The sequence below is a fragment of the Poecilia reticulata genome, chromosome 14 (assembly GCF_904066995.2).
Source record: "Poecilia reticulata chromosome 14, P_reticulata-male-v2, whole genome shotgun sequence".
NCBI lineage: Eukaryota > Metazoa > Chordata > Actinopteri > Cyprinodontiformes > Poeciliidae > Poecilia > Poecilia reticulata.
This window is the reverse complement of record NC_088843.1, coordinates 28,874,782-28,887,644: the sequence shown is the minus strand read 5'-3', so window position 1 is coordinate 28,887,644 and position 12,863 is coordinate 28,874,782. Positions and strand designations below refer to the sequence as shown.

The 12,863-nt window shown below is 37.8% G+C and overlaps 1 protein-coding gene across 1 annotated transcript in view; it reads left to right on the top strand.

The window, feature by feature from the left end:
- The window catches only part of mybbp1a (MYB binding protein (P160) 1a), a 45,631-nt gene extending 37,470 nt beyond the window's left edge, over positions 1 to 8,161 (top strand). Inside the window, exons 17-22 of the mRNA XM_081615902.1 lie at positions 2,970 to 3,101; positions 3,177 to 3,245; positions 3,429 to 3,542; positions 6,414 to 6,515; positions 6,605 to 6,729; positions 7,598 to 8,161. Coding sequence (XP_081472028.1) covers positions 2,970 to 3,101; positions 3,177 to 3,245; positions 3,429 to 3,542; positions 6,414 to 6,515; positions 6,605 to 6,729; positions 7,598 to 7,934 — 879 coding nt within the window. The 3' untranslated portion in view covers positions 7,935 to 8,161. The remainder of the gene's footprint in view (positions 1 to 2,969; positions 3,102 to 3,176; positions 3,246 to 3,428; positions 3,543 to 6,413; positions 6,516 to 6,604; positions 6,730 to 7,597) is intronic.
- Positions 8,162 to 12,863: the final 4,702 nt, after the last annotated feature.

Sequence of the window (12,863 nt, the reverse complement as noted above, 5' to 3'; positions counted from 1 at the left end):
CTAAGGTGATGTCATCATATGACCTTGTGAATGTGATCAAGGCTGGCCAATAATGAGACATGGAAAGTCTGATGAAGTTGTCACTTTTCCTGTAGAAGTTATTGCATTTTAGTATTTCATGGCACAAAGCCAAAGTTTGACACTTAGCCACGCCCACATGCTTTGATGTACGAGAATTCTTTTGATAACTTTTCACCTTCAATGTCTTAAGTGTGTGCTGAGCGAGTTTGAAGTCTGTATCTCAAAAGCTGTAGGAGGAGTTCGATCAGATGCGACGTCTATGAAAAACCGGAAATGGCGGCTTTGATCCAAAATGGCCGACTTCCTGTTGGGTTTGGACCATGGCTCCAAGAGACTTTTTTGTACATCCTGACAAGATACACATGTGTACCAAGTTTCATAATTCTAAGTTAAAGCATGGCTTGGGGCTGATGATTTAAACTCTTCTAGGGGGCGCTGTTGAGAAATTAGGCCACGCCCACCAAATATTGCACTGGATTACTGTCCGGAGTTGGATAAGGATCCATCTCAGTGAGTTTGGTGCAGCTGGACTCAAAATTGTGGAATTAACAGCCATACGTATGGACACGGCGTTACAGGTAAATTCGCCACGCCGCCACGCCCACTTCCTTCCTCCAAAACAAACAGCGTTGGAAACCATGAGACACCAACATGTCTTCTGTCTGTCTACACAGTTTCATGTTGATTAGGTTAAAGAGGTCAGATAGAGACCGATCACAATAAAACATGACACTTCCTGTTCTAAGGAGGCGTGGCTTATGTGATCTCAAAATTTCACAATTGGGTCTTGTAGGGCATCCAAAGGTGATCACACACAGAAAGGTTGGTGGCTCTGTGAGTTTCTTTGTAGGAGATATAACTGTTTATTATTTTATGGTGAGTCAGTGAACTTTGACCCCTAGTATCACCCCTTCAGCATGCACGAAAACTCACCGTTTTGATAACTTTTAATCGGGCATGCCTTCTGAACCAACTGACCAAGTTTGAAGCCGATCCATCGAAAGCCCTAGGAGGAGTTCGATCAAATGCGAAGGCTATAAACGGCCAAAATGGGGTGAAATTTGCAAATTCAATCCAAAATGGCCGACTTCCTGTTTGACATACACTATGAGAACAATTATAAATTCTGAGTGTCTTGGGGAGTTCTACAAGTGTACCGAATTTCAAGTCTCTACAATAAAGTAAGTGAATAGGAAAGGGTCTTTTGAAATTTTCTAGGGGGCGCCGTTGAGCCATTTTTTTTGCGATTTTTGCGCGGACCTTAAAATACGTAAATTTTTCACAGTCTCTATGGGCCTACCAATTTTGGTGACTTTTTGAATATGTTAAAGCCCCCAAAAAGGCAATTCATTTGACAGAAGAAAAATAATAAAAAAAAAAAAAAAATAATAAACATTTGAAAAACAATAGGCCTTCGCAGCGCTTAGCTGCTCGGGCCTAATAATAAACAGCACAATTACAATAGGCCTTCGCAGCGCTTAGCTGCTCGGGCCTAATTAATGATAAAATAATGGTCAGTGCAAAGTAGCCTACAAATTCTCTGGTGGGGGGCGGTGAGGGACCTGGATAAAGGCTGGGGGGGCGCTGGGCTGAAAAAGGTTGAGAAACACTGGACTAGATTAATCACACTAAGATGAATATAGATAAATTGTAGCAACAGTTTATTGTGAGGGTAACAACCATCAAGCCATAATTTTCATGGTTGATAGACAAAAAAAATCAAAAATTTTTAAATGTTTTGGTCATGTTATGACCTATACAAACATGAACATAATTGTGGCTCTATGAGTAGAGTAATTGTCTTGTGATCAGAAGGTTGTGGGTTCAATTCCATCCACATGTTGATGAGCCACTGGGGACTTAACCCCACATTGATCTGTGAATGTGACTCTAGTGTAAAGTACTTTGAGTGGTCAGATGACTGGAAAAGTGCTATATAAGTTCAGTCCATTTTATTTGTCCTTTAAGACAACGAGGCAACAAAAAAGGGATTATGAAACAAATGTTTTTTGGGAGGTTTTTTGAAATAGATTAGATGAAAATAAATATAGAATTATTTTTTTAAATAATAAAATAAGCTGTTTGTGGCCTAAAATGCAATAGCAGCATTCCTTTAGTGAATTTGAACCAAGTGAAGCTAAAATTATTCCTCTTGAGATTTTGGTAAAACATATTTACAAACAAAAGCATAATGCATGTATATTCCTTTACAGTTTTGGCAAAGTTGCTGCTAAGAATATGGTGTTTTTGTAACAAATGTCATTATTTTGAGTGTATATGCCACTTTGCGGTTAATCAATTAATTTATTTTACAATTTTTTTTCAATAATTGATTAATTATGATTAATCATACAGAAAAAAAGCTCATTTATAGGTTAAACAGAAAAGAAAGTGAAAAGGTTTCTGGGAGCAGTTTTGGATTTTAATTGCTCTGAATATGTTAGTTTTCAACAAATGGCCTTTTTTGAATCTGTATAATTCAGTTTATGATGAATCAATTACTAAATGATTATTTCAATAGTCTATTAATCCGATTAATTGCTTCAACCCTAATCCAAATATATTGACATTCACCAGCTGCTAATGCATAGAATCAGGTAATCTGCTGTGAATCTCTTGGTACATAAAAAAAACTCATTTACAGGTAAAAACTGAAGAGAAAGTGAAGAAGTTTCAGTGAGAGCAGCTCTGACAGACAGGAGCAAGATGGTTAGTGTTACAGCAGAGAAACGGAGCAGAGCAGCACATCTGATGGGCTTTTCCCCCCTGGCTGTCATTTTATCCTGTCATGAGTGGGAAGTGAGCCAGCAGGAAGGATTTCAGGACTCAGAAGCAGCTAAATGGGAGTCAAGCTTGACTTGTCTGAATTTAAAGCTTTCTCTTTCTGCCAACTTCTCAGACAGAAAGTCTGAATCCTCACGCCTCTCTCATGTCGTGTTTAACCACAGCTGAGGTTTATGGGGAGCGTGGATGTGGATCGGGTGTCGAACCTCTTCAGAGAGGCTCTGATCTCCTTCATGAGCCGGAGGAAGAGCCCTCTGACCTCTCAGATGTTCACCGACCTGTTCACCAGATTCCCTGTAAGTCCAAGCGCACATCTTTCCTCATAGTGTCTCGTTCAGAGCATAAATGACACTTTGTGATGGTTGGTCCAGGTTTTATGTGTGAACCTCCTGGATACGGCTGTGCAGCACATCACATCAGCAGTCCGAGGACATCAGCAGGTAAAATCCTTCCTGCACAAACACAAAATAATAAATAAAACCAAACACTGATAATTAACATTTGACATGAACAAATTCTTGTTTGTATTCAAACTGGCAAAAATCAAATAAGAGTGAATTAATTGAACTAATTAAATTACAAGGAACATAACTCTTGTTTCGTGGATCTCGTTTCATATGTAGTGTCAAGCGTGTGTGTTGGTCCTGCGGGCGATGCAGAGCAGAGACATCCAGCAGCTTCTGAGCAGCTATGAGTGGACGCAGCTCTGTGAGAAGGTCTCAACGCAGCTGGTTTTGGTAAGGAGACACATCTCCACCATATCCATGAAATCCAGCAGTGAAGATCCAGTTTGAATCCCACTTCTCTAGCCTTGGAGGACGCAACCTTTTTCCCACTTAGGGAAACACTTAGTGTTTGCTGTCCACTAGGCCTGTCACGATAACAAATTTTGCTGGACAATTGTCTAAAAAATTATTGCGATAAACGATAATATTGTTTCAAGACCTTCTGACATTGATTTAATGGAAATGACTAATACTGCATGCAATTTCCTGCCATAGATTGATACACTTTATTTTCAAAAAAACACTGGAACTAATAAACTAAACAAACAAAACCAAAAATAAAATGGATTCTTGGTCTCCATTAACAAAAAACGTACTTGAATAAAAACTAAACAACATAAAGCCAAAGTGGAAATAAATACTGCATTCAACCAAAAGAGTGCAGATTATGAAGTCTGTATACTATATTGCCCTTCAGTAATCACTTGATTTAAATAGAGAAGATGAGAACATCCGACTACCTAATGCAATAGTTCATACTACACCATTTTTTGCCCCTATTTTCCCCTTATGATAATCTTAGATTGTTGGCCGATCTAAGATTGTTGCTGGTGATTTCGTAACCGATCATCCTGCAGTGTGTGGTGTGTTACGGCAGATCGTCGTGGCTGATCCGATCTAAATCGGGGGTTTTCCCTGTCTGGGAGCTTAGCTGAATGTGACAGGTAGCCAATCAGAAAGCGTGGATTCTCCTCCACGCTTTCTGAGGGGAAATTACGGAGGGGAATCCCAAACAGCTGACATGGAACAACATGAAGTCCAGCGGACATCGGAGATGATTTGTGGAAATAACATTGTTTATTCAACATTTCGTGCAAAGAATATAGAAATGACAAAGGGGGGAGTTGGAGCCAAATTGCTACCGCAGTTGATAAACCCGGCAAGTTTTCAGTTGTTCTTCGTTAACGTGACATAAGTTATGATTTTAATTCAGTCAGGACTTTGCGCTGAATCTAGCCACATGCATCACAGGTAGATTCTAGTAAAGCATTGATTAATGCCTGATTTTAAAATTAGTTATCTGGACTTGTAGCCATTATTTTGTGCCCATGTGGCTGGACACCACACTGCACAACGAACCTGATCGAACCGTTATACCTGGGATTTCTGTCAGCTAATGTGTCTCTCATTGAAAATGGGTCGACAACTCGTGTTGTGTGTGCTGGACATTAGACTAAGGAAATGAGGAAGGGGGGATCAGTGGAGAGACCGGAGCTGAGCCTTTTTTCATTCAGTGTCAACAGAAAGAAAAAAGGCCGGAAGAGACGATAAGGACGATAATTAAAATGAGGTTGATAGTTTTAATTTACCGTTCAATTAATTGGTTTTTTGCTTATTGCGACATGCTTATTCAATTGTGCATTCACTCTTCCCCAAACAAACCAAACTTTGTCAACAAACAAATTGAAGGACCCTTAGTTACCTATCCAATGGCAAAGCATGAGTTAAACCTTAACTAGCGGTTTGTTGGAACTGTATTTAGATTATTTTACATTTACTAATCAGGCTTTCGCTCCACTTCCTGCTCAATCACTCCAATCAGCAGCCAGCTCTGCCTCCTCCTGTTTAAATTCTGTCCCTCTCTGCTTGTGGAACTGATTGAAAGTCTTATTCATGCACACAAGGCACCGCGGTTCCACTTTGAGCAGAAATGTTCATTCAAATGCAAGCTTCAAGCCTGTTTGCGTTCTAATTACATTAATCTGGAACCTTTATGAGATTGCATGGTGCAGTGATAAATGATAATTGGAGGCGCTGCTCCTCTCGCTGTCCTCCTTGCGTCCTCCAGAGAGCGGAGGGTGAAGACATGCTCCTGTAAACGGTCCCAGAACGGCTCCACCTCCTGAAATAAACGCAAGAACAGAACAATCCTGTCCTCCTTAACTGCCTTCACTGTCCTTCATTTCTGAGTTTCCTGCATATTTATTTTGAAAGTAAGATACAAAACTTTTTCTGTTAGTTCCAGATAATGTTTTTAAGTTGCTGTTTTGACAAGAAGTACAGAGATAAGCTTGTTTTAAACAGCTTATTTTGATATTTGTAAAGATTATGATTTAAGAATCAGAATCTTTATGGTTAATAATCATTAATTAATCATAATCATTATGATTATAATGAACTTAAGTTTTTGTTGAAAACTTAAAAAGGACAAATACATGGAGACATCTGAAATGCAAAGAGTTCAAATTAAGTTAAAATGTCCATAATATCTGGGTATCAAAGGCTTCAAATGAAATAGTGTCACTTGTGACATTCAGAGAAGGACAATTTGGCCACTTTGTATCTGTGAGACCATCATTTAGGTCTGTTAAATGACCTAAATGATGGTCATTTAAACTCAATTTTCTTTGAGTTGATTACTCAAAGAAAATTTGAGTATTTACATTTACCATCAACAAAACATTTTACTTGGGAAATAGATTATTTGCTAAAATACAATAAGATTTACTTCTTGTCTGGTTTCTTCCTTGTAAATGTACTTTAAATGTTTTTTAAGTGTTATTTTAGAATTGCTGGAAGAGACAAAATATTTGTACATCGCAGCTCTGCTTGGGTTGCTAGGTGATGGGACTAGGTAACGCCGCAGTGCCCATTGATTGAGACTTAACAGTCGGGAGGTTTTTGAAATGGCTCGTTTTACAGACGGACCCAAACAGAAGTATAAAAACGGCAAATTGTGAATTTTGCTTGAAAGGCCCCTTTAAAGGCTTGTCTTGAACATTTCAAGACAAGCTTTGAAATGTAGGTTCTGCTAATTATGTTGATCATAATTAGCAGAACAAACATGATTTGTAATATAACTTCTCTGTGTTCTGTCTTCAGAGTCTGGGTCAGGTGGGCCAAGCTGAGAGCAAGGTGGCCAAAGAGAAGCTGGTCAAAACCCTGGAGCTCTGTCAGTTTGTGGTCAAGAACATTCACCAGCAGGTGGGTGGGCTCATGGTGATCAAATAAAGCTGGAATCAAAAATGAAAAAAATCAACACAGTGCAGTTTTTGCGTTTTCTATTTGTGCAGAAATTGTTTGTGGACCTGGAGCAGCTGAAGCAGGCCCTGCAGACCCTGACCAGCAACGTCTCGTTCAAGAAGACGGGACAACTGGAGGACACCTACTGGGCCGTGATGAAACACTTTGGAGTGATGTAAATTATGGAGATGTTTTTATAAGCACAATTTTTGTCGGGCTGCAACCAACAATTATTTTAGTAATTGATTATTGTATTAATTATTCAGATGATTAATTGGATAAAAGATTAGCACATTCTGCAGATTTTTTACATAATCCCTTAAATAAAATGTAATACAATATTAGAAATGCATTAAACTTTGCAAATAAGTACAAATTTATTATTTAAATAAGAAAATAAACACTTTATTGCCTAAACTTCAATTGGTTTCAATTAACCAATTAACAATTGGATAGTAAAAGGTGTTTTATAAATATTTTTTGCAAGATTTGAAACAAATGAAGCTATAATTATGCCACTTGAGGAGTTTTAGGTTGAACATATTTGCCGTTAAAAGGTTTAATTTATCTTTCTGCATGGAGTCTCCATGTTCTCCCTGCATGGTGGGTTTTCTCCAGGTACTCCGGTTTCCTCCCACAGTCCAGAAACATGACTGTCAGGTTAATTGGCCTCTCCAAATTGTCCCTAGGGGTGAGTGTGTGTGTGCATGGTTGTGTGTCCTGTGTGTCTCTGTGTTGCCGTGCGACAGACTGGCGACCTGTCCAGGTGACCTGTCCAGGTGACCTGTCCAGGTGACCCCGCCTCTCGCCCAGAACATTAGCTGGGGAGGCACCAGCACCTCCTGACCCCACCGAGGGACAAGGGTGCAAGAAAATGGATGGATGGATGTTTCATTTAACAATTTATCGATTACTAAATTAGATGACAATTATTTTAATAACTGATTAATCACAATTAATTGTTCCAGCCCTAATTTACAATCTGGTGTAGCTTATAAAAATGATCATTTCATTTGGTTATAACTTTTATATTTTGCTTCTAGGAAGCCCAAAGTTGATAAGACAAAGCCTAAGAAGGACGGCGAGCAGGAGGCCGCTCCCAAGACGATGAAAGGTTTCCTGCCAGAAACAAAAAAACGTAAAAAACGCAACAAGCCTGTTTTGGAGCCAGCAGGGGACAAGTCGACCCCAGTCACCAGGCCAGGGGAGCAGAAAGGAATGACCAAAAAGAAACAAGACAAGAAGACTAAACAGAAACGACCGGCCGATAGTTCTGCTGCTTCACAGACCAACCCGGCCAAGAAGAGCAAAAAGCAACCTGACAGGAAAGCTGGCAAAAAGAAGAAACCCAAGCAGAAGAAGGGAGGAGAGCAAATGTAATGTGGACTATTTAAATTGAAACAGAAAATAACATTTTAAACAAAAGCTTTTTTTCCCTTAATTGCTACACATCAGGTCTAACTGTATGCTTACTCCAATATATACAAAATAAAAAGTGGAGATTTGTAGGAAGTGTAGTGAAAGATTATTTTTTCTAATATGTGACTGCTGTTGATTTTAAAAAAAGACTGAAACAATAAAAATCTACTTCTCTGCCTTTAAATCCACCAGTTTCTCATAAGTTCAGCTTTATTATGCAGCATGATATTCTATTCAGCATTAAATTAAATTCTCAATTCTGGCATTGTGCTGCTCAGGTTGGACTAGCTCTGTATTTCACTGAGATTTTTTGTTCTTTTTTCAAGCTTTTGTTTCTGCCTTTCTGAGGGAAATATTGCTTTATTTTGGACAATCATTCTTTCTTGTTTTGGATGCTGTGTAGTTGGACTGATTTTTGCCAATACTTTTCATACTTTACTCTTTTTTATATATTTGTCTTTGGAATCAATAAGGTATTTTTGAATTTGACTTGAAGCTGCAGCATGTAACTTTTACAAAAAATCATGTTCGTTACATATTTGTTAAAATTATGAATAATAAAGTTCATTTAAAAAGGGACAATGTAGGCGTTGTACAAGCTGATCCTCATCCAGAGTCTCTTGATTATATTGACAGTAAGATAATCTGTGTAAAAAATTGAGCTCCTCTCTGCCTTCTAGTGCTTTCAGCATTAACTGCAGAAATACAAAACTCAGAAACAACCAGTCAGAGCCAGGAGGAGGTTCTTAGCGCTGTCAATCACTCTTGCGCTCACCCCTCCCACTTGCTATCTGCTACAGCTGGTTTACCACAACTTGGCCTGCCACAAATGCTAAGACTAGTTAGCACAGCCACTGATGATGGTGGATAAATGGTTTTCCTGGAACAGTCAATTGTTTCTCTACCACTAGCACATTCAGCAGCATTGATTTATAGCGCTAAGACACGCCTCCTGGCTCTGATTGGTTGTTTTTAACAGAGCAATGCATTTTTTAGGGGAAGGGAAGATGTAGAGGAGTTTGATCTTTTCACAGATTGTCTCATACCATAATTTCATGAAATGGTGACAGTTTTCACAAATATGGTAAAAACATGTTTTTGTAAAAGTTTACTGCTGCAGATTTAATTAGAAAAAAGCTAAACGAAAAAGATTTGCATCATCTTTCTAAAGCTGCCCAGCCTGGAAAGTCACATGCATCCATCCTCACTTGTATGGCTCTAAGGTAGAAAGTAGAGATGTGCCGATCAAGTTTTTTCCTGGCGATACTGATTCCGATCACCCATGAGGGCCGAGCACCGATACCGATCACATAATTTTTATTTATTTTTTTTATCATAAACACTACAGGTTACATTATGTGGAAAAAGGAACCATGAATTCACTTTAATTTAGACTAAAACTTGTTAATAACTTTTTCCAAGAAGAAAACTAAACTAAACAGGCATTGTGCAAATTGTGCTGCTATCAATAATACTATCTTTAACAGACTGATAACATATGGAGGCTCTGAAGAGGCTAAATAATGCAAAGAGCCAAAATAAAACCTCTCAGCATTGCCAAAAAAATTCAAGTATAAAACTTAACATTCAAAGGCAAATACAGGATCCATTACAATAAACAATCCAGAGTTACTGAATGAAAACTTCCTGTTAGCATGGCGGCTAGCTGATCACTGCTAGTTCTGAGTGGCTGTTTCTGACTGAGCAGAGTAATTATGCACAGCAGGGAGGAGATCGATTATTTTTTTAGAGATTATGTGTCTCATGTTAGGACAGCGAAAGTTTTAATACGTATGTAAAATGTATTTTTTTAGGTTAGATGCTGCAGCTTTAAGCAGAGGTTCGGTGTGAGAGTCACTACCAGGTGGAGCAGAAGCGGCGCTCCGTCTGTGAAATATTACTACCTGTAGCGTAGCAGCGGTTCAACAGCGAGAGCAGAACCAGCGTCTTACAATACTCCCCTGTGGAGTTCCATTTTCTACTATATATTTTCCTGAAATTACTTCTCCTATTCTAACTTGTATTTTCCTGTTTGTTAAAAAGTCTTTAATCCATTTAAATATTCTCCCTTTAATATCCATCTCGTATAATTTCATTAATAATCCCTCCACCCTCATCGTGTCTCATCCCTTTTCTATATCAAAAATACAGCCACTACATTTTCTTTATTTTCTTGAGCTCTTCTAACTTCATGCTCTAAACATAACGTTGGATCGTTTGTACTCCTCCCTTTTCGAAAACCACTTTGATATTTTGACATATATCCTTTACTATTTAAATAATATACTAGTCTATTATTAATCATTTTTTCCATTATTTTACATAGATTGGATGTTAAAGCTATTGGTCTGTAGTTTTCTGGGTTTGAATGATCTTTTCCTGGTTTAGTTATTGCTATTATAATTGATTCCTTCCAATTTAATGGTAATTTTCCCTCCTCCCAAATTTTATTATATAATTGTAATAATATATCTTTAGGTTTTTCACTCAGTTGCCTTTTCATTCTATACCAGATTTGATCTTTACCTGGTGCCGTGTTTTTTGTCGTCTTAAGTGCATTAGTCAATTCCGTTTTTGTAAACTCAACATTCAACAAATTATTTGTTTCTTCATCGCTCTGTAATAAATCTTTATTTATAATTTTTGTATGTTCTCTTCCTTTTCACTAATATTATTTGAACTATGAATTTTACTAAACGTTCTTGCCAATATTTAAACGTTGTCTTCATGTCTTATATTTGTATCATCTATTTTTAGTATAGGATATTCAAACTCTTTTTATACCATTCATTCTTTTGATTACTTTCCAAATTTTCTCAATTTTTGTTACTTTCCCTATCTTATTACAAAAATTTCTCCAATATTCTCTTTTGCATTTTTTATAGTTCTCCTTACTATTGCTTGTTTTCTTTTACAATCAATTAAATTCTTATAAATTGGATTATGTTTGAGTACCTTAAATGCTTTATTTCTTAATTTTATTGCTTCTTTGCACTCATTTGTCCACCATGGCACCATTTTCTTATCATTCTTACTCCCTGATTTCTTTATTGAATTATCTGCTGCTTCCATTATTATCTTACAAATTATTAAATTTGCATCATTTATATCCATACTCATATCTACTTTTTCTAAATTTATTTGATTCATATATCTAAAATTTAATCCAGTCTGCCTTATTAAAATGTAACTTTTTCCCAAGCTTTATATATTTATTATTTAGATTTAGCCCTACTCTTACTGTTATTAGAAGAAAAAATGTCTCCAGTGTTTTCAGTTAATTAGTTTATTATAAGCCAGAGATGACAGCTTTTACTTCCCCAGGTTTTAAGGTATTTCTCTACAACAATGAAACAAATGTTTTTAAGTGGTAGAAGAAAACTATTTAATATATACATATTTTTTTTTACATTTTTACCATCAAACACTGATTTGTCTAAAATGCTGAATTATTTAAAGTTTAAGTAGAACATTATTTTTGATTTTCTAAAATGAAACAGCATCTAGACTAGCGGTTCTCAACGTGGGCGGTACCGCCCCCCAGGGGGCGTTCAGAGGACGGCAGGGGGCGCTGGCGGACATTTTTACAAAAGGGGGGCGCTGGGATTCCTTTGGGGGGCGTTTGGTCGAAGGTAAACTTTACACCTTCAATACACAACAATACCAGTTTAGACTTTGAGCAACTTGGTAAAACTGTATTGTGTAACATTAAATCATGCTTGGCTGCAACTGTATCGATGGCAGCTCTTCTTCTATTCAGTGTTTGTTAGCTTCTGTTAGCTTCTTGGCGCAGCTCCGTTCTCCTGCTACTGGTAGCTAAAATCACGATACCCTCACTTTGTATCCCTCTGAAAAATGAACCCATTTAACTAAAGGAATAAAGAAAAACCTCCATGAGTGATACCACGATAGAGAGCGTTCATTTTATAGCGTTAACACGGTGCTGTAAGTGGTCCGGTATGAAACGGGGGTGATGGAACAACACAGCACTTTTAAATTTCAATCATCAGAATGCAGAAATTGTTTCCGTTGTTTTAAAAGGTACTTAAAGTTAAATGGGTTCATTTTTCAGAGGGATACTCAGTGAGGGTATCGTGATTTTAGCTACCAGTAGCAGGAGAACGGAGCTGCGCCAAGAAGCTAACAGAAGCTACAAACACTGAATAGAAGAAGAGCTGCCATCAATACAGTTGCAGCCAAGCATGATTTAATGTTACACAATACAGTTTTACCACGTTGCTCAAAGTCTAAACTGGAATTGTTGTGTATTGAAGGTGTAAAGTTTACCTTTGACCAAACGCCCCCCAAAGGAATCCCAGTGCCCCCCTTTTGTAAAAATGTCTGCCAGCGCCCCCTGCCGTCCTCTGAACGCCCCCTAGGGGGCGGTACCGCCCACGTTGAGAACCGCTAATCTAGAGGGATCCCATAAATTACTCCTCTAATTTTTTTATTTTCTCCCATGATTTTTTCCTCCAGCACAGATCTTTTGCAAATATTATCCACATTTAAAGCCTTATTTTTTTGTTCTACATCTTTACATACTACCAAAAGGTTTCCGTCTCTCAAAATCTTTATCATTTCAACATCTCCAATTTTCTTTTTAATTTCTCTTGACACCACAATGGGGCTGATTTTATCCTGTTCTTCCTCGTTTTTTAGTTTTAATATTACTTTATATTCCTCCCTCACAACTTTCCTCTTCACTATCTTTTCTTCTTCTGAGCTACTTCCTTCCAGTTCCCGTTTACTGCCTTGGCTATCACCAGATCCCTTTCCTTCATCCATTTTATTTCTTCCACGACCTCTCTCCCTCCCTCTTCCCACTGCTGTCCACCCTTCAAAATTTCCGTCTTTCTCATTTCCTATTTCCATTTCCATCCGAACCATTCA